The 21,057-nt window shown below is 45.2% G+C and overlaps 1 protein-coding gene across 2 annotated transcripts in view; it reads right to left on the bottom strand.

Annotated features, from left to right (window-relative positions):
* Positions 1-1,311: 1,311 nt before the first annotated feature.
* ARHGEF6 (Rac/Cdc42 guanine nucleotide exchange factor 6) overlaps positions 1,312-21,057 on the bottom strand; it is a 77,092-nt gene continuing 57,346 nt past the window's right edge. For both annotated transcript variants that reach the window (XM_081179124.1, XM_081179125.1), the window contains 7 exons: positions 20,496-20,621; positions 18,212-18,232; positions 15,513-15,603; positions 13,257-13,346; positions 9,569-9,668; positions 7,955-8,009; positions 1,312-5,364 (listed from right to left, as the gene is read on the bottom strand). In XM_081179124.1, coding sequence (XP_081035250.1) covers positions 5,224-5,364; positions 7,955-8,009; positions 9,569-9,668; positions 13,257-13,346; positions 15,513-15,603; positions 18,212-18,232; positions 20,496-20,621 — 624 coding nt within the window. In that variant the 3' untranslated portion in view covers positions 1,312-5,223. The remainder of the gene's footprint in view (positions 5,365-7,954; positions 8,010-9,568; positions 9,669-13,256; positions 13,347-15,512; positions 15,604-18,211; positions 18,233-20,495; positions 20,622-21,057) is intronic.

Below are 21,057 nucleotides of genomic sequence, written 5' to 3'. Positions count from 1 at the left end.
TTGCCCAAGATATCTGGAGGGTTCTACCATTGGGGAAGGCTGGCATGGCCCGTATCAGGACCTGCTAAGCAGACTTCAGTTATATAATGCAGTTTTCCTACATTCAAATCTGTAGGCACTCTCTATAACTCAGAAAAAAATAAAGAAACCACATATTAGTCCTCAAAACAAGAGGGCAGGCAATCTCCTTGAGACTAAGGGTGTTGCCTGCTTTTGCATTGCCACAAACAAAGGCGAAAAAAGACACGTGCCTGCATAATCTAAAGTATATGCATAGATGCAAATCTAGAAAGAATTACCCTAAGAGAAATACAACACATACTGCCCCAATGGATGAGATGATGAGCAGGGGAATATTGTGCCTGCTCAGTTTGCTGTCTTGGACAAGGCAGCCATTCAAGCAGAGGATGCCTGCAGGCAGAGAAGTGTGCCCTGTACAAGTAGGGCACACAGTCACCTAGTGTGCACCTCAACCTAAAAGATATCCAAATTCCAACGTTTCATGATGGAAAACAAGCAAGTCCGAAGGCTTCCCCTAGCTGGTCTCCCTTCTTATGGCCAGAGCCGGCCCAAAGGTGAGGGTGAAGCACCCGCCTCAGGCAGTGGAAATGAAAACAGGCAGGGCCCCTCCCACCCTATTGCTTCTGCTGCCAGTGGAACACCCTCCCACTTGCAGAATTTCGGCGAGAGGAGAAGTATTGTGGCATATTGCGTTGCTGCTTGTCTTGCTGCCCCTGGGGCAGAGAAGGTGCACGGAAACGCCTTGGAGAATAATGAAGATATTATTTATACTCCACCCATCTGGCTAGGTTGCTCCAGCCACTCTTGCTGAATTTGGCAAGAGGGGAGCATTCTGGCAGCACTGGAAGTGGGTAGTGGGCCATGGGGGTGGGGACAGAAGGGGGCAAATTCCTGGTTTGCCTCAGGTAGCAAAATGGGATGAGGGACACCACTCCCTGTGGTTCTTTACCTTTAAGGGGGACTTGTGCCGGACACCTGTGGTGGCAGGGGCTCATGGGAGCTGTGCTCCACCTGCAGAGTCCCATTGCTGATGTGTGCCCTGGCACAAAGTCTGGGATTTTCTAAGCAAGAATTTATCCAGCTCCTTAAAAATTCTGCTCCCAGCTGGTAGGGAAGGAACCTGCTACGTTTTCAAGTTAACGAAAGCTGAAAACACATGTTTTTGGAGCGTCAAGGACTCTGTGTCAGTTCCATCATTGCATTATGTGCCTCTTCCTCACCAGGGTTGTGTTCTGGAGCTGGGGGAGATGGTGCAGCCATGTTGGGAGCAGAAGATGGCGATGCACAAAACACTCCAGCCCCTAGATCAGTTTTGTGCTTTTAAAAATGTTTCTTTTTATAAGGTAACAAATGAGCAAACAAACACATGCACATTCATGCAATGTTGAAAAGAAAGAAGAAGAAATGGGCGGGATGGGCAGCATGGGCGGGAGAAGTTAGATGGACCAGTATGGACCTAGTTGGACCAATTTTCTGACTCAGCACAAGGCAGAGTCCTATATTCCAAATCTTTGCACAGCCAGTCTTGAGACCTTTAACGGCATGAAACTCTGTGTCCTCCTTTCCCTTCTGCTGCACCAAGATGGTGCCAGCTGCTTCAACAAAAGTGCTTTCCCTTACAAAGTTTAGGGTCACCTAGTGGCAAGGATTTCCCCTCCCTGCTAAAAGCTGACTGTGGGTGGATTAGGAAGGCCAGAGTTCAGGCATTGCGGTGACTCAGTTAACAACCATTAAAATTCCAAGTTTGGTTTCGTAGAGCTATTGGTAAAATGGAATTATGCCAGCAATTATAAAATAAAGCCAGGGGAAAGGGAGCAGGAATACTCTTTGAGGAACCCAGAAATAAATGAAATGTGCAGGTTATATTATAGGCAGACCTGGTTGGCTTGCATATTGTTAAAGTTAAATGTTTCCTTTAAGAGCACATACAAAAAGGAGATTCATTCTTCATTTGATTTAGTTTGTGTTCCCTAAGTATCTATAATCTCTTCTTATCCTAGATGGAGCTGGATGAAATTCATCCAGCTTCCATTAAACATTTCTCACATGGTTGTGAATATCTGAACTATCTCCCTTCCCACTTATGATCACAGAATATATTATCCTGTTTTTAATTTTATTTTTTTAAGTCTCAGCACACAACTTCAGCATCAGTGCTCACCCTGAAGGGGAACAGCAAATACTCTGTCAAAGGAGAAAAGGAAACATACTACGAGGGCTATCAGCCGATCAACAAAACCGACTGAATCGGACAGATTTTGCTTTGATTCCACCCACATAAATTAGCTTGCAACAAAATGCACTCTTCTGAGGAAAAGTATTATTTGTTTTTAGCTGTCAGAACTACCTTTCATCCAGTAAGTGTCTTCTCAGAAGAGGCACCCCCTTCCGACAGCAGAGGGAAGGGACTGCAGATTCAAAAGCAGAGCATTGCTTTGCATGTAGAAAGTCCCAGGCTCAATTCCTGGCACCTCCAAGTGCAACCCTAAAGAGCCACTCATTAAGTGCTGATAATCCTGAGCTAGAGGGACCAATGGCCACACTCAGTCCTCAGTGGCTTCCCCATTTATCACATCCCTTTATACAAGTCAATAAGGACTAGAATATTTTCTTTTTTAAAAGATCCAGTTAAATCCAGTTTCACAAGGAGCAGGAGGACAGGGGCATTTTTTCTCAGCCTGAGACCAAGGAGCGGCCTTGCTAGAGAGTCCAGATTAGGGGTGGGGAACCTCAGGTCCGGGGGTCTTGTGTGCCCCCTCCTCAACTGGCCATCAGGACTCTCCCTAGGCTATGTCCCTTGCCGGCCCTGCTTCACTTCTTCCTTGACTGCTTTTGCCTGGCTAGATTGTGTCTCTGAACTGTGAGCAGTACATGTTTTCTCTGTGTGTATAAACAGTTGTGTCTGTCTCCTTGCCTACATTTGCCTTTGGCCAATACAATACATGGACATGCGGCCTCTAAGTCTCCAGAGCCCTGGAGTAGCCAATATAGGGCTATATATGAATGGTCTAACCTGTTAGAAGAGAAGCTCTGCATATCCAAAGAGAGAGAGAGACTGAGGCCACACCATACATTTGAAGCAATATCTTGCCACTTTAAACAGTCAAGGCTTCCCCCAAATAACCCTGGGAAGTCTAATGTATTGATAGTGCTCAGAGTTGCCAGCCTCCAAGTTCCCTGAGTCTCCTGGGAAGAAGGCTTGATTGCAACTCTAGGAGAGGAATAGCTCTCAGCATTCTTAGTAAACAGAAGCTTCCAGGGCGCTTTGGGGAAAGCAGTACCAGAGAGCTTTCCATGTGTGGTATGAATGCCTCTTCTAAGCCAGCAGAGGCATTTTCTGATGCTGCTGAGTCGTGCGGCTCATGCATTCTCCCTCTCTCTCAAACATGGGAGGGAAAGCCACTTCTCAGATGCCCCTTGCCGCTTGATTGTTTTCAATGCAAATGGTTTTTACAAAAACTATTTTTAAAATAATAATAATTTAAAAGTTGTGAGCTATATCCAAATAAGTTTTACTCAGAGTTGAGGTTTATCCACACTACAGGTGGCAGGTTCGATCCCCAAAGGGGACAGCTGCATATTCCTGCTTGCAAGGGGTTGGACTAGAGGATCCCTCAGGGTCCCTTCCAACTCTACAAGTCCACGATTCCATGAATTCTGGGAACTATAGCTTGTTAAGGGTGCTGGGAATATTAGCTCTCTCTGTGTGTGAAACTCCAGTTCCCAGGATTCTCTGGGGGAATGTATGGTGCTTTAAATGTATAATGTGAATCTGATCCAATTTAAATCCATCGGCTTAAGTTAGGGTGGTAATCAGTGCTAGTCCTGCACAGAGTAAACTCACTGAAATTAAACGAACCTAGGTTCATTAATATCAATAGCTCTATTCAGAGTATAACTTGGTGAATACAATCCAAGGCCACCCTCATCATTTTTAAAGGGTTGTATCTAATGCTAGTACTACATAGAGTAGACCCACTGAAGTTAATGGACAGTTATAACTTAGGTCTGCTAATTTCAGTGTGTCGACTCTGGGTATTACTCATGCTGGGTACAGCCCCTCGGATTGATTGGGGCCACTGTTTTAACTCGACTGAGATGTTTTTAAGTTGATTCATCTAGCCAATATGTTGAATCCCTAGTTAAAACCCAAAGGGCACACACATTCACACACATGCATATGAAGCTCACACACTCCACAGTGGTGAGCAAAGCTTGCTGCTGTGCTCTTAAGCCCTCGCTGCTCAAAAGAAACACTACTGAGGGATCTCTGCAAACTCCCAGCGACTCCAGATCAGAGGCACCCAGGCAAATGTAGTCCAATGCACTGTGGTGCCCGTTGCATATTCATATCCATAGAAAGGCCATTTCAGAAACCACTGTGTTGTTGTGCTCTGTGCCTCAAGGGTGCAGGTAACAAACAGTTGTTATTTAATGTGAAGGGAAACCTAACTCGGTTTTCCTGATTATCTAAAGAAGTGCAAATCACCTTTAACTTTCTTTCCTGATTGCGATTCAAGAAACCATTTCCCCCTTTTTTCTCTGCCCACCAAACCAATAAATTAAGTAACAGGCATTTAAAAAGAAAAAGAAAAAAAGTGGGGGAAAGCGTTTCCTCTATAGCTTCCACTCAGTGGATCTTCACTCTGAATGGCATTTGGTCAGTTGCAAAGTCCACGTTCTTAGAAAAAGGTGCAATGAGGTACCTAGAGTTACAAAGGTGGGTCACAGAGACTCAGGGGCCGAAGCATGGCCTGGGTTGATTCTTGTTTTTTTTAAAGAAAGAATTGCTCACTGGCTGTTGCTGGCTTCTTTGAATTGGGCGGGGGGTGGGGGAATAAAGAAATCAGCAGAGCCTTTTCCTTTCTTGTTTGTAACAGAACAAAACTAGAGCTGTCTGCCAGTTGCACGGATTCCTTCGGAGAGTGGTGGACTCTCCCTCCTTGGAGGTTTTTAGGCAGAGGTCGAGTGGCCTTCTGTCAGGGATTCTCTAGCTGTGATCCCGCATTGCAGAGAGTTGGACTGGATGACTCTCAGGAGGGGTCCCTTGCAATGCTAAAAGTCTATGATGCTGTGGAAAAACCCCCCGAAACAAAAGCAGGACACAAACTCCAGTATGACGAGAAGGGGCACCAAACCCCTCAGTTCCAGGGAATACCTGATGTTGTGAGCTAACCGCCCCGTGTGAGCAGGGTTAAGAAATCAGGCGAGGACTGAGGACCTCCGCCCGGCGTCTTCCCTGACACACTCATCTGTTTGCTTCAGTAGCCTCCGAACCAACTTCTCTAGATCTTTCCTGCACTTCAGCTCTTCCTCCAAACACTGCTTCATCTTCTTATTCTCCTGTAGGCAGAGGAAGCAGGGTGTTAATATTCACATAAGAAGCTTCTCACTTTCTCTCCACTCCCCAAAACCAACCCATCTGCAATGATGTCTTAGTCAGCGACAGAGAAATCTTGACTGCCGAGCCTAAGTAGGCTCACCAGGCAGGTCACCACAGGGGTGGTTAGCCAAGTCAGGCACATCTGAGCCCCAAAAGGGGTGTTTTCAGCAACGTCAATCAGCTGGTTGGCAGAACCTGCAAAGCCCATGGCCTGCAAAGAACCGTACACAGTACTTTGTGAGCACAATAGCCAGCTGACTGTCAGGACTTCAAAGCTCCACAGGAGCCAAAACAGGTCCTCTGATGTCATTCTATTGTCAGATAAGAACATGAGCCCTATTGGGTGAAGCCAATGGTCCGCCCAGTCCAGCATCCTGTTCTCACAGTGGATGACCAGATGCCTGTGGGAAGCCTGCAGGCTGGATTCAATCCCAAGAGCCCCTCTCTCCTCCTGTGGTTCCCAGCAGCTGGTATTCAGAAGCATTACTGCCTCTGACTGTGGAGGAAGAGCATAATCATCATGGCTAGTAGCCACTGAAAGCCTGTTCCTCCACTGATTTGTCTAATTCTCTTTCAAACTGATCAAAGTTACCAGCCATCCCTGCCTCCTGTGGGAGAGAGTTCCACAGTCTATCAACTGGTGAAAAGCCAGCCTTCATGCCAAATTTGGCCTAAGGAAGGGTGGAGGAGACCCTGGTCCACTGGACAGATCCAGTATGGTATTCAACTAAGTTTTTACTTAGTTTACACTTAAACTTATAGACCTAACCTGGTCATGCTCATTCATTACTATGGGTCTATGTTGAGTAAAACCTTGCTGAATACCACCCTATTTGCCACCTGCTAGGCTAAGTCCTCTGCAACACTGATAGAAATTACAGCCTATACTTTGATCCCTGATTTATACATTTATTCATTAGTGTATGTTCAGGTGGCACATATTTTTTTTGGGGGGGCAGCCAAGATGGTGCCTTCCAAATGTAGCTGGGCAACAAGCCCCATCAGCCCTGGCCAGCAGATTCAGTGGTCAGGGATGGTGTTACTTGAAGTATTTTTGTATTGCTTTTCTAACAGAAAAAGTCACAAAGCAGTCTAGGAGGAAATCAAATTCAATTAGATATGACAATTAAATAAAAGAGATGAAAAAATCAACATCAATGAAGTAGGGTTCCATTCACTCAGAACATTTCCACTCACTCAGTACCCACACAAATCCCCCACCCACAAACATATGCATATCTCAGTCAACCTACCCCCCCACCCATATTTACACATCCACACCCACCCACTCATTGCATTTGGAAAACTGTACGGTTCTGGTTGCCTCACTTCAAAAAAGGTATTGCAAAGCAGGAGAAGGTTCAGAAAAGGGAAGCGAAAATAATCTAAGGGTGCAGCGCCTTTGACAAAACGAGAAATGAAAGGCTGCAACGTTTAGGACTTTTTGGTTCAGAGAAAAGGCAAGTAAAAGGCGATAAGTTACCAGTGCATAAAATAATGCATGGCTTTGACAGAGTATACAGAAGAGGGAGGGAGGTTTGCTTCCCCTTTCCTAACTCTGGAACTCATGAGTATCCAATGAAGCTGAACATTGGAAGATTTGGGGCAGGTAAAAATGAAGCCCTTCTTCACACAGCACATGGCTAAGTTGTGGAGCTCCCTTCTCTGGAGGCAGTGAGGGCTACCAACTTGGATGGGCTTGCAAAGAGGAATGGACAAATTCGTGGATGAGAAAGGTATTGGTGGGTTACTGGCCATGGCTACATTCTGCCTCTGTGATCAGAAGCAGTGATGCTACTGAATACCCACTGGGGTCCTGCTTTCAGGTTTCCCACAGCATCTGGCTGGCCACTGTGAGAACAAGATGCTGGATCCACCATGCGTCTGACCCAGCAGGCTCCTCACTCTGTCATTCTCAACAATTACAGGTCCCAGCAACCCTCAGTGCACAAATTCAGAAGGTGCACATCACAACACTGGCAGTCTAATGATATGACGCTAAAACCATATTTAATTTAAGGTTTCACTAACCTCAATAGAGGCCTCTCAGTCCACGAACATCTAGGCTATGCCATGTTGTCTATCCCTAGCTCTTCCCTCTTCAACCTTCAGAACAACCCTGCGAGGTGGGTTAAGCTGAGATGACGACTGTCCCAGTGTCACCCAATGAGTTTTGTGGCTGAATGGAAGTTTCCTAATCCTGACATAATGCTCTCACTACTATGCTACGCAGGACCTTGCAAACACATCTTGCAATATTGTGCATGTATGCGAGGGTGCGCATAAGAATTTTTCCAGGGGAGGGGGAACTAAAACACTGAAAGGGGGGAGCAGGCTAATTTCTCACAACCTCTCCACCTTTGAAAAGAACAACACCTGTACATTTTACTTCTTCTCTTAGGTTCTACTAATGTTTGAAACTTCCTCTGTTTTTTATGTGAAAGATGGAGTTAGGGTTCATTCTAGGTGGGGCAACTGTCTCTCCCCCTCCCCCCGGTGGATGCCCATTATGTACATGTCATCCTGGAATAGGGTGATGCTTTTGATTACCTGTCTAAGTTCCTTGACCTCATCCTTCAGTGCATAGACGGCGTCCACCAGACTCCTAGGAAAAACAACCCAACAGTCAGCAGCAAAATGCTAAGAAGCAACCAAAGAGAACTCATAGACAAACACACTCCCTGCAGTTTCAAAAGGCCCTATAGATTATTTAATTAGTGTAAAGGCCTAGGAGAAGAGGAATGTCTTTGCCTGGTGCCTAAAGATACGTAGCAACAGTGCCTGCCTGCCAGGTAGGCAGTGGCAAGGCACCCCCAGACTCTCATATCTTCTGGGAGGGATTCAGCTGGGCTCTGGGAAATTTAGGTTTGTGCAATTAAAGCGACTTAAAGCACTTCTTTGCCAGGGTTTCCCAAACTTGGAACTCCAGCTGTTCTTGGACTACAACTCTCACCATCCCTAGCTAAAATAAAAAAATTCCTTCCAGTAGCACCTTAAAGACCAACTAAGTAAGTTCTTGGTATGAGCTTTCGTGTGCAAGCTCATACCAAGAACTAACTTAGTTGGTCTTTAAGGTGCTACTGGAAGGAATTTTTTTATTTTGACTATGGCAGACCAACACGGCTACCTATCTGTAACTGAAACATCCCTAGCTAGAAGGACTAGTGGTCAGGGATGATGGGAACTGTAATCCAACAACAGCTGGAGACCCAAGTTTGGGGAACCCTGCTAGAGCAACAGATCCTCGGGGGGGGGGGGGAAGACTGTTTGTGGTTTTAAAAAGAGACAGAAATGTGCTGAAAACACAGTTTGCCTGTCCCCATCTGTTTTTCTTTCAGCTTTGGATTGGGCAGCCCAAGGGTTTGAGTAGATGACCCTCTGGGTCCCTTCTAACCCTACAGTTCTATGATTCTATAGGTCATATGCAGAAGCAGTGAACCTCAACAGGAATGGGATGGATGCCCCTACAGCATGTTCCCTTTGCAAAGTTCAGGCCTTCTGCAGAACAGCTTTGCAGGGTTCTGTTTTGTTTTTTTGTTTCATTTTGTTTCTTTGTTGGCAAACAAGCCTGTAAGGAAAGGATTCCCACAAGTGAAGAAACTGGCCAAAGCTTAACGGATAAGCAACAAAAACAAAATAGCATTTAAAAAGTGGCAAAAACTCACAAATCTCCCTCATTTTGAGGGGGGGAAAGAAAATTCCACATATTCGTTTTGTCTTTTATAGGCAATGCTTGGTCCTATTGCCTGCTTAGGCATAAGACGAATATGCAGGGAAGTGCAGTGTTGTGGAGTTACATAGCAAAATGCCCGAGTTGTATTTCATTGCAACGCTTTGTGCTGTGTGGTTTCATGGTGACGTTACGCAGTACAAAGTTTTGCAACATTCCAATCAAGGGGCAGGATGTGGACACTGGCAACATTAAATGCTGCTTCATTGAATGCCTTCTTCATTGAATTGTTTACCTAAACACGGATACCGAATGCAGGGCAGGAGCAAGATATTCTGCCCCCCAGAACAGAACTCTTGCCACCCTGCAGTCGACCTCACACACTGACCTCCTCTTGCTCCTTTTGTTATTGGGTGGATGGGGATAGGACACCCACAATTAAATTTCTTAGGCTTCAGCTCACTTGTTCTGTGGCCCACCCCAATCTCACTCACTTCTCCTCTGTGACAGTCTGCCCGTTGCTTCTTGTTTCCTCAAAGATGATTTTCTCTTCTTCCGGAAGCAGGACCTGGGGGACGGAATCCTTACGGGAACCTGGTGGCAAGAGAGGATAAATCAGGGGACAGCTCTGTTTTGGCGCACACAACAAATAAACAAGAACGTTAACAGGAGAAGAGCGTTTCCCTGCTCTTTTCCCCACTGGTGCATCATCATTGTCAAGATTGAAAAAAACAGCAAGAAAAAGACTTCCTGTCTGGCCGCCATGGCAAACGGCTGTCCCCAGAACAGGGGAGCCTTTCTGTGCAGCTAATGAAGATAATATGGGAGTAATTATCCTCCCCAAAAACCCCCAGGGCCGGGCGGGGGGGTGCTCTACCCGCAGATCATCCGATACCTGCCGTCCGTCCTGAAGGAATGTGGGTGGCAGGGGGCGCTGGGTGCATTGCACCGCGCCTTTCGGGAGCTCTCCAAAACTTGCGCCATGAGCGGAGGACACCTGTTTTTTTAAAATAAAATTCAAACTTAATTAACAGGCATGCTCTGAACTAGGGCGGATAAAGTACTCTGCTAATTGATTCAGCCGCTGGGTGCCAAGGATTCGACCTGGAGAAGGACTTTCGTCGTAATTGGATCGGTATGTTGGGGGAGGTGAGCCTCCATTATTCTCTCTTGATATACTTTGCATTTGCTGTTTTATTCGGCAAATCTGGCCCGAAAGGCTGACTGTTTGAAATATGAAAGCAGGATTGAAAGAGTATCTTGCTATTGTTATTGTTATGGTTTAACTACAAAATTGAGTGTGTGAATTTTTGACTATGATTCTGGCCACAACTCTTAATGGAATGATAAAAAGAATTCATGGTGGGAGCTATGGTGTTTTCCTGAGGCATCAGCTTGTTAGCAGCTGGAATGAGATCACAGAAGGGAATTTTGTATATTAGCCCAGCGCTAATAGCGGAAGGCTAGGTCTCCCTTTGTCTTGGATGTGATGCACTGAGATTTGCCTTTGCGTGGAGAAAGTGAAACTGGCGTCGATGAGGACTTTGGACTACAACAGGAACATAAAGAAGAAGAAAATTAAAAATATTTCACACAGAACTACAAAGGACTAACCCGCTTGCTAAACTAATTCAAAGGCTGCTAAAAATAAATGAAGGATCAACATTGGAAATGTTTTATTAGAATTATTTGGGCTAATTAAGTAAAATATTAGATCATCACTCCCTGAACTTCAGAGCATAGGAAGTCACCCAAAGATATATAATTCGGCATTGAATATTTTTTGATTGTATTATAATTTGGAATGTTTTAATGTGGTTTTTATTGGATTGTTAAAATGGAAAACTTAATAAAAATTATTTTAAGGAAGGAAGGAAGGAAGGAAGGAAGGAAGGAAGGAAGGAAGGAAGGAAGGAAGGAAGGAAGGTATTCCATAAATGGGGTGTCACCACCAAGAAGGCTCTTTCCTTTTTAGCTACACACTTCACCTCACTTGATGGCAGGACATGGAGCAGGTACTGAATATCAGGGGCTGGGAATCACAAGTAACAAGAGTGTTGTTGTTATTGTGGGCCGACACCATAGGTGGACTTCACCATAGGTATCTGGTTGGCCAGTGTGAAAACAGGATGCTGGGCAAGATGGGACGTTGGCCTGATCCAGCCACCATCTCTTCTATGCTAAGACACTATTTCAGGTAACCTGGTTCCAAGTCTTTCTGGCTTCGTTGGTTAAAACCATCACTTTATAATAGACCAGGAAATGGGCATGTGTTTTCTGATAGCTTAACAGCTGACAAAAGTTGTACAAAGCAGCCACATTTCAGAAGGAGAGGGCCACACCCGTTTTACTACCCCTCTCTTTCCCCTCTAAGAGTACATGGATTTTAATTTGCCCTGTCAATGCAACTGACTAAATGGTTGCATTTCCATCACTTCAGAAGATGTTAGCACCTCACTCAGGAAGCAGCTTTTTCTGAAAGGTGCAGCAGATTAAATGATAGCGTCTTGTGCTTCCTAGTCAAAGCTATCTCTTGCATTCTAAGATAACCATCAGTTTGCTTGCACAGTGGAATAGGAGGAAGCTGGGCGAGAAGGGACTGCCATCGTCCTCTACTGTGCTTCCTTTGCTGCAGGGCATGAGGTAAGAGTGAGGCAGTGGATAGGAAACATAGGAAACTGCCTTATTTATAGGCAGACCATCGGCCCTTGTAGCTCAGGGCAAGTGAAATGATCAAGGGCAACTCCCCCATGAGGAACAGATGCAGCATTTGGGACAGATGCAGAGGAAACACAATGGAAGTTTAAAAAACTAAGCATGGCATGGAGGAAGCAGATATGAAGAAGTTTTTCTCCCCCCGTTCAGAACGTTGGGCATCCAATGAAGCTTAGTTTTGGAAGATTCTGGACAGATAAAATGAAGTCCTTCTTCATTGCAGCACGTACATAAACTAAGAACTTGCTCCCCAAGGAGGCCAGGACGACCACTGACCTGGATGGTTGAAGGCTGACAGGTAAACCATGGAACTCCCTCCCACAGGAAACAGTGTTGGCCACCAACTTAAGATGGCTTCAAAAGAGGACTGGACAATTTCTCAGAGAAGGCTATCTATGGATACGCATCACTACAACTCTGCTCTGTCTCCACAGTTGGAACCAGTCAAAGTTCCAAATGCCACTTGCTGGAGTTCTTGTGCTCCGGACCTGCTATTGGGCTCCCCATAGGAACCTGGGTGGCCACTGTGAGAACAGGATGCTGGACTAGATGGGCCATAAGCCTGATACAGCAGGATCTTCTTATGCACAACACCTGCTTTGTAGTAGACTGTGACTTAAAAGGCATTTTTGACCACTCTTTATGGAGAGGGCTAATTCATGGCACATTATTTAGCCACGAAGCCTATATGAAACATTCATATAGAACAGATAGTCTACTTCTGAATGCTAATTGCTAGGGGAAAACAGCAGAGGAGGGCAATTGCCCAATCCCAGTTTATGGTCTTAAGACAGCTGAGGATGCTGCTCTGATGGAAGCTAAGCAGGTCTGGGTCTGGTCAGTGCCTGGATGGAAGACCTCTTGGGAACCACAGATAGGCTACTGTGGGTTCCATGATGGAAGAAAGGCAAGACATAAATGGTTAAGAAGTTAAATAAGAAAGTAAACATCTTTCTCATGCCCTGCTTGTGGACTTCTCGGAGGCATCCAGTTGGCCCCTGAGAGCAACAAAGAAGATGGGTTTAGATGGACCTTTTGGTCTGATCCTCCAGGGCTCTTTGTAGGTTCTTATGAAAGGGAAAGGTTAAACACAGGCCCTCCCAGTGTCACTGGACTACAACTCCCATCACCCCTGCTCAATGCCCGTGTTTGCTGGGACTCATGGTGGTTGGAGTCCAACAGCATCTGAAGAGGTTTAGGTCAAAAGAAGAACCTCACTAGGAGCTAAAGACGACAAAGGTAGATAATCCAAGGCTTATAAGGACCAATGGTCTGGCTCACTGGAAGACAGCTTTGTAAGTTCAAACCCCAACTAGCACGCAATGCTTGGCAGAGAGCCTCCCACACATTGCGAGAGGAATGCACCAGGCCTATGCTAAGCTGCCAGCTCGGTGCACCTCACTTATCTCAAAGCTACCCCACATTCAAAAGTTTCTAGGTACAAGGGGCCGCCTTTAAGCCACTCACCTGAGCTGTGGGTTTGCTGGGTGCTGGCGCCTGTGCAATAGGCCTCAATCACTTTAAGGATCTGTGCATCTTCTTCCAAGGCAGCAGTACCTGTCAAATGTTGCAAAGGCAGATGAATGCAAGAGACATCTCTCACCCAATCTGGCTTCTGTTAACTTGAGAAGACTTAGCTCAGCATCTAACACTGATTTCTAGCTTTGCTGTTAGGTGGAGTGGCACAATTTGCTTTATGTTTCATCTGTGCCTCACAAGGGCTAGAACACTCAAGTGTTCCAGTCAGAAGCAAGGGTTGTATTCAACTAACTTTTACACAAAGTAGGCCCAATTAAATTAATGGCAATGACTAAGATCATCCAGACTTCTTTTTGTGTCCAAGCACTTTTTTCTTTTTGCTGTGGTGCTTTCCCCATGAAAACCCACTCTTTACTGCAATCTGCAAAAAACCCAGTATTAAAGAGAGGTTTTTCCTGGGGAAAGGTGCAGGGCGAAATAAAAATGAAAAGTCCTTGAGCAGAGACTGTGGGAAAGCACGGAGCAAAAGGTAAGTGTAGATGAGCCATCAGTTAGGTCTATGGATCTACTCTGAGTAATAAAATGTAGTTGAATACAACCCTGAGAAACTGCTGATTTTCTAATACAGCGGTACCTCGGTTTTTGAATGTAATCCATTCTGGAAAACCATTCAAGTTCTGAAATGTTCAAAAACCGAAAACTCAATAGCTGACAGCCAGGCCTCAGGATCTTACACTCAGCGGAAGCCGTGTTTCATGTTTGACTTCCGAGGTGTGTTTGAGAACCAAAGCATTTACTTCCAGGTTTACAGCGTTCAAAAACCGAAATACTCGTCAATGGTGACATTCAGAAACCGGGGTACCACTGTATTTTAAATGGAGGAAGCAGGTACAGTGGTACCTCGGTTTACGAACTTAATCCATTCTGGAAGTCCATTCTTAAACCAAAACCATTCTTAAACTGAGGTGCGCTTTCCCTAATGAGGCCTCCTGCCATTGGTGCCCTTCCACCATTCAGATTCCATTCATAGACCGAGGTGAAATGCAACCCGGGACACTACTTCCAGTTTTGCGGAGTTCATAAACCAAATAGTTTGTAAACAGGGCTGTTCTTAAGCCGAGGTACCACTGTATTTATCTTGGCCCCTGTAACCTTGAGTGAAGCAAGAAATCTTTTTATACCAGTCAGAGTCCTTCCAGACGCAGTTTGTATTGTGTATTCATGAAGTTTTCTGCTCACGATGGTATTGGGGCAGTCATACGTGAACCCACTTTCAATACCTTTCACACCTGCAGAAGTTTCAGGGTGGTCTTCTTCATTTCCAAACAGTGCATGAGCTGCAACTTCCTACAGAAACCCAGTAACTTTTCTTTTCTTTTTACTGCAAATGTTCCAGTTCACTTTTTTTCCTGTCCCTATGCATGGCAATCATATAGTAACACTGGGGAAGCATCACAGAACAACTAATAAAGCAGAATGCTAAGTGGACTGTCCAGTATAATCAATCCATCACTAATGCACTATTATGCAGAATACGCGACCCCAAAAATACAGGAGTGTGGAGGAGTCTACCCACAGCATGCCTTTGAAGACTAGTTGTTGCGAATCACAAGTGGGGAGAGAGCAGGTTACATTCGGGTCCTGCTTGCAGGATTCCCACAGGCATCTAGTTAGCCACTGTGAGAACAGGACACTGGATTACACAAGCCTTTGGCCAGAACTAGCAGGACTCCACTGTCCTTAATTTGACCAGCTCTTTCCACAGTGCTGGTAGAGTGTAGTAAAAATCACCTCTAGGGATGCCTGCTCTGATTCAGGGGATGCAGAACTCCAGCAGAAGTCTGTGGTTCAGCAGCTGCCCATCTGCTTGCTGGCTGACCAGGGTCACATTCTACTTGCTAAAAGGTGCTGAAAGTTGTTAGGAGACCCCACCCCCTGCTTGCAGAACTACAATTCTCAGAGTGGTTTAACAACCAATCTCTATTCCCAGGATAGTCTGGGAAATGTAGCTCAGTGAGGGGAATCTCCTGTTGAGATGGGTCTCCTAACAACTCTCAACAGCTTTAAACTACATTTCCTAGTAGTTGCCAAAATTCTTTGGGGAAAGGCATGGCTGTTTAAAGAGGCATGATACTGCTTTAAATGTACAGTGCAGATGGGGGGTCTTAGATATTACACTGGAGAATCTGCGGGTTTTCTTTTAAATGCAATCACTACAAGTACAAGTCATGTAAGTCAGCTCACTTTTTCTAACGACAAATTCCTCATCGGATGCTTTCCTGTCTTTCCTTTTTGGAAGGAACTTCTTCATTGTCTTTGGGCTCTTGCTTGAGTCCTATTTTTTTAAAACGACGACAACAACAACAACAACACATACTTCACTTAATAATGAGACAACCAAGGTTATGGATAGAGAAATCTTAGCTGACAATCATCTCGGTCTCAGCTGGTAAATCTGGGGTTGTGGGACAAAGCAATACTTATAGGACAAAAAGCAGGGTTGGAACTTGGTAATAGGGCCAGAGCCGTCTTTCCTATTGGGCTTACTGGTGCATTGCGCCATGGCACTGGCCTCTCAGGGGCGCCCCAGCGAGTGGGGGAGCTGCGTGGCTTTGCCGGCGGCCTCCCCTTTCCCTGCACGCCCACAAGCTGTGCCTGTCAACCATATGGCTGGCGGATGTGCAGCTTGCCTCCCAAGCCTCCCCAGGAGGAGAGCGATGCTCACAGAGGCTTGGGAAAAGGTTGACAAGTCGACAACTCTGGGAAACCTGGGGGGGGGCACCGGAGGGATCTTTGCATCACGATGCCAGATATGCTCAAGACGGCCCTGAATACAGCACCCTGTGTGAAAACAAAATTTGACACACACCCCAGCACCTGTGTCACCTTCTGAAAGATGGCTAAGCAAGGTGCTGGTCTTTGGGAAGGAAGCATGAGGGCTGTAGTAGGGTCCAAGAGACCTCCCGTCTCCTTCCCAATGCTGGGTAGGTGCTAACTAGGCTTTAGGAAGGAGGAAGGAGGAAGGCAGGAGGACTCTGGGACCCTCCTTCCCAAAGCAAGGGCTTACTAGATTTTGGGAAGCAGGTGGGAAGGCGTCCCTTGGGCTTGGCACCCTGTGCAAGGGAACCAGTCGTGCAGTCCAAAATCTGCCTCTGTGAAAAACAGTTTATTTGAATTTAAACAACCCATGTTTGTGACACAACAGATCTCAACTTAGAAGAGGCACTCTATTCAATGTGAGAGAAAGGGAATGAATGCTTCTCTGAGGAGACATGTCTCTCACCCGAGGAGATGCCTAAGAAGCATTCCTTTCTATGTTCAAGAAAAAGGGAGAGTGGAGCTTGAACCACCTGCACTTTTTATAAGTATTTTGAGTATCTATTCATCTTTCCAATTAACTGGGGGTATCTTTTTAGCAGTCAAAAGTTGTTTTATCTGATGGTGCTAGTAAAAATTAGATGAAACCATGAGACAACCCAGTCTCTAGCCCTTCTAGAAAGAAAGTTATGAAACAAAATGGGCAGGTACTCTTCTAAGTGATTTCTGTGAAATGAGCAAATCTGGTCAACTCGTCAACTCTGAGGTGCGATTGGTGAGTGAGTTGTTTGGACACCATGCAATATAAATCTCTGGGGTTCCAGAAGGGATATTACTTTCCCATCTCTTATAATGCACTTTTCCTGCTTCTGTCCTATTTTGTAAATTCTGCAGGCTAAGCCTTTTTCTCATATGGGAACATATACTTATGAACCGATGTGGATGCCATCTTGAGATCATCATAGAAAATCACAAATGATTTCAAACCTAGTGCCTTTTGCATAGTACTGAACTCCAACTCCATTCCCCACTGAGCAGGTGACAGCAAAGGTTGCAAGGTTTTTAGCTGGGGCAATCAGAATAAGATCCACTATTTGACTATTGATTCATACTCCTAAAATGTATTTTATATAATTGACTTTTTATTTCTATTCTTTGTATATCGTATTGTTGTTTTATTGCTATGGCTAATGGCTGACGCAAATAAAGATTCATTCCTTCCCCTGCACTCCCCGCAGCCCATTGGCTGCGCTGGTGAGGGTGGATGAGAGCCATTGGCTGCACTCATGGGCTAGTTTATGCTGTTTCCTAAACTGTTGATTTCCACATTATTTCTGAGCTCTTGCACGACTTAGAAGTCACTTCCAGAATCATAGCTGAACACAATGCAAGTTTTTGTGTTATTTGTTTCTGGGGGGTGGGGTGGTGGAGGAGGGAATCTTCTGCAAATAAAATGGAAGTGAGAGCTATACTCTAATATAGTTTTATGTCACATGAAAGCTCAAAATATAATGCGGAAATTAACACTTAGGAAAACATCAGGAAAATTGAATAAACTGCCTCATGGATGCACACAGAGTCCATAACATCTGGACTCTGTGTGCATTATTGAACCATAATCCCAAGATTTCCAGCTTTCATTTAAAAAAAAAAGAGGAAATTTCTAATATTTGCAGATCCTGAGATGTGATGCAGAATGTACAGCCGCTATTCTTCCCAGGGCTTTCTTTTGATAGAAATCAGCTTGCTCCCTCACACACCCCAAACATTCCTGTGGGCTCCCATGATCTGGAAGGCACTAGGTTGGGAAAGGATGACTTAAGAGCCGCAGGCAGATGAATCTTTTTTCCCCATGCTCTGAATTCAACAGCAGCATTAAGTGTCCTTTGCAGAAGTGCTAGGGAGTAAGTCCCATTGCTTGCAGCCAAGACAATGCAGTAAAGTGAATGGCAATGAATTGCAAAACAAACAAACACAGAGCTTTGCTCTGGGAAAATATGACACACAAATGCAGAAGGTCGTGGGTGGGTGGGGTGGAGAGAGAAGGGGAAAACCCACTTGTCCTTTGTTAAAACATACATGCAATGCAGCGACCCAGGAAGTCATGGAGATGATTCCATCCTTACCTTTAAAATGTAAGTCATCCTCTACCGAATGAACATAAAAAGAAGAAGACAAAGACAAACATGAGAAGGTAAGCATGATTCATGGAAAAAAGCAGCTGACTTTTTTCAGCCTGGTATCTTAACGGGGTGGGTAGGATTTGCCCTTACTGATACACCATTCGAAGAGTGTTTTATTTCTTTTGCATTGCTCACGGTTTAAGTTTTACTTTTGCTTATTGCATTTCATATCTTGTTAAGCCGCTCTGTAAAATGACTGACAAATTTGACTATTACTATTCATAATAATAAGGAGGAGGAAAGGCGTTGATTAAACACTGGAAAACTCCCGTGGAACCAGAGGCTCTCCATTCATGGAGGAAGTTTCCTTCTGCAACTCTGAATGACTCACTGCTCAGGGTCTCCCCTCTTCCCAGTTAGCCTCTGCTGCAGGAAGGGGGTTAAATCTTCTACTCACCCATGTTGGATATGGTCAGCTCACTCAACTGCTCCTGAGAAAGGGTCATCCACCCTCAAAGGGGAGTCTGCCTGTCATGTCTCTGTACGAGTCGGTGTGGGCTCCAGGTTTCAAGGGGCACTTGGGCACTGCATTCTCAGGGGGACCTGTTTCCACCCACCTTCACCTCCCGGCTTCACCACACGCATCCCCCAAAGGAGAGTTACTGCTTACTCAAAGAGGGCAGATGAATAGGCAGTTACAAGGAACAGTAGAATTGGATCCGGGAAACTCAAGGGCAAGAATAGATAACTTTTTCGCAAAGAAGCGCCATTGATTCACAGAGGAAAGTCAATCAGGGAGCCTTGGCCAATGGTAGGTGGGGCCAGAACACAAAACAGAAGCCAGCACAGCCTCCCTGTGAGCAAGGCTTTATCCAAATATCTTATAGCATAGTTGTTGAATTTCCAACGCCCACTTAATATTTCTCTTTAGTGGGGCAATGCTGACTGCCATTATGAGCTCCCACACTTAAAAACTGGTGACCACACCAGTGCTCAGTTACTTAGACCCATGGACAACAATGGAATATACTCCCAAGAAAAATGGACACAAGAATACTGAGCAAGACAAAACAAAACAAAATATCTTTGGCAATGTCTGACAATGTTTATGAAAATTTAGGAACAAAAATAGACCATCAGCACCCGTGTACAGAAGCCAGCAAGCCTCCAGCACAAGCAGTGTTAGGGGCGAGTTGTGTAAAAAAATGAGTCATTAAAAAAAAATCCCTGAAAAGTATTGAAGAGTGATTTTATAGTAACACCTTTCGGGGGTTGCGACACAAGTTTCCTGTATGATGCAAATAACTCCCCTATGCCAGCTCAGTTTCCTGTGGGCTTAGATTTGAACACTGTTATAGTGTGAGAAGAAATTGGATAGATGCAATTAAGTGGGGAAGTGGTTTTCTTTCTCTGCGAGACGTTTGGCTGCTGGAGCAGTAAACCTTTACCTTTTTACCAAATATGAAATATACTTTATTCCTAAGAATCCCAGTTCTTCTATGGGTTTAAAAAAGACAAAAATACACCCAAAAGATAAAATGGGGGGGGGGGGCTCATAAAAGAGTTGCTCCACCCCCTTGATCATTCTGGCTGAACTTTCCTGAACTTTTTCCAAATCTACAATATCCTTTTTGAGGCGAGGAGCCCAGAACTGTGCACAATATTCCAAACGCGGTCACACCATAGATTTGTATAATAGCATTATGATATTGGCAGTTTTCTATTTGGTTCCTTTCCTAATAATGATCCCTGGCATGGAATTTTATCTTTTCCGCAGCTGGCGCATACTGGGTCAACGCCTTCATTGAGCTACTGACATGACCCCCCCCCAAAAAAGGGGAGACATAAGAGCAGCCCTCAAATATTTGCAGGGTTGTCATGAAGAAGACAGAGCAGGTGTCTTTGTTGGACTTTGTTGGACAACAAAGCAGATTTCAGCTAAACGGCAGGAGAAACGTCCTAATGGGAGGAGCTGCTCTCTTCTCTGGAAGTATTATGCAGAAGCCAAGTAGCCATCCCTCAGGGATTCTGGAGGTGTGTCCTAAATTAGAGCTCCTGCATTGAACAGCAGGATTTATACTAGATGACTTCTAAGGTCGATCCCAACGCTAAAATTCTACGGCAGTGGGAAAACTTGCCTCTGGGTCGCCCTTCTGCCTGGATTTGTAAACTTGTTGCTTAGTGGGGCCAGCCTCCTGTGTTAAGCTTACACATCCAGCCACAAAGCGAGGCAGCAATGCCCAGTATTCATCCAGCGGCACAACCCAGACCCATTTGTGACAATTACCTCTTTGTAGCTGAGTGCCACCGATGGCCTGAGGGGAGGTGCGGGGCGGAGGCAACTTAAGGTCCAGGGCTTAACGATTTTGGGTGGCTCCAATGGGCCACGGGCTTGTCCAGTAGAGCTGAAAGTCTGATGATAAAACAGTTATCATTTATTGATTTAGCTTGTTAACCTGCTGAGAGTTCCCACATCTTCCAAGGAAAGGAAAGAGGGCCCATTTTGGTTGTGCTGCCTCATTTGGGGAAGGGCACCTGCCTTGCAAGCAGAAGGCCCTGGGTACTATCCCCAAATAATGCTGGGAGAGAACACTGCCTGCAAACCTGCGGAGCCACTTCCAGTCAGTGTAGGCAATACTGAACTAGATGGCTCAACTCAGGATAATGCAATTTCCTATGTTCTTGATGTTCAGATTCCACTTGAGCTTTCACACAACATAAAAGCCACAAAGGGAAATATAGTCGAGCACAGCACAAGTATGTTGCTCATTTCCACTACAGTGGTATCTTGGTTCTCAAACTTAATCTATTTCGGTAGTCCGTTCAACTCCCAAAATGATTTGAAAACC

Source organism: Podarcis bocagei (genome assembly GCF_964188305.1).
Source record: "Podarcis bocagei genome assembly, chromosome: Z".
Taxonomy (NCBI): Eukaryota; Metazoa; Chordata; class Lepidosauria; order Squamata; family Lacertidae; genus Podarcis; species Podarcis bocagei.
This window is presented reverse-complemented; position numbering and strand designations above follow the sequence as displayed.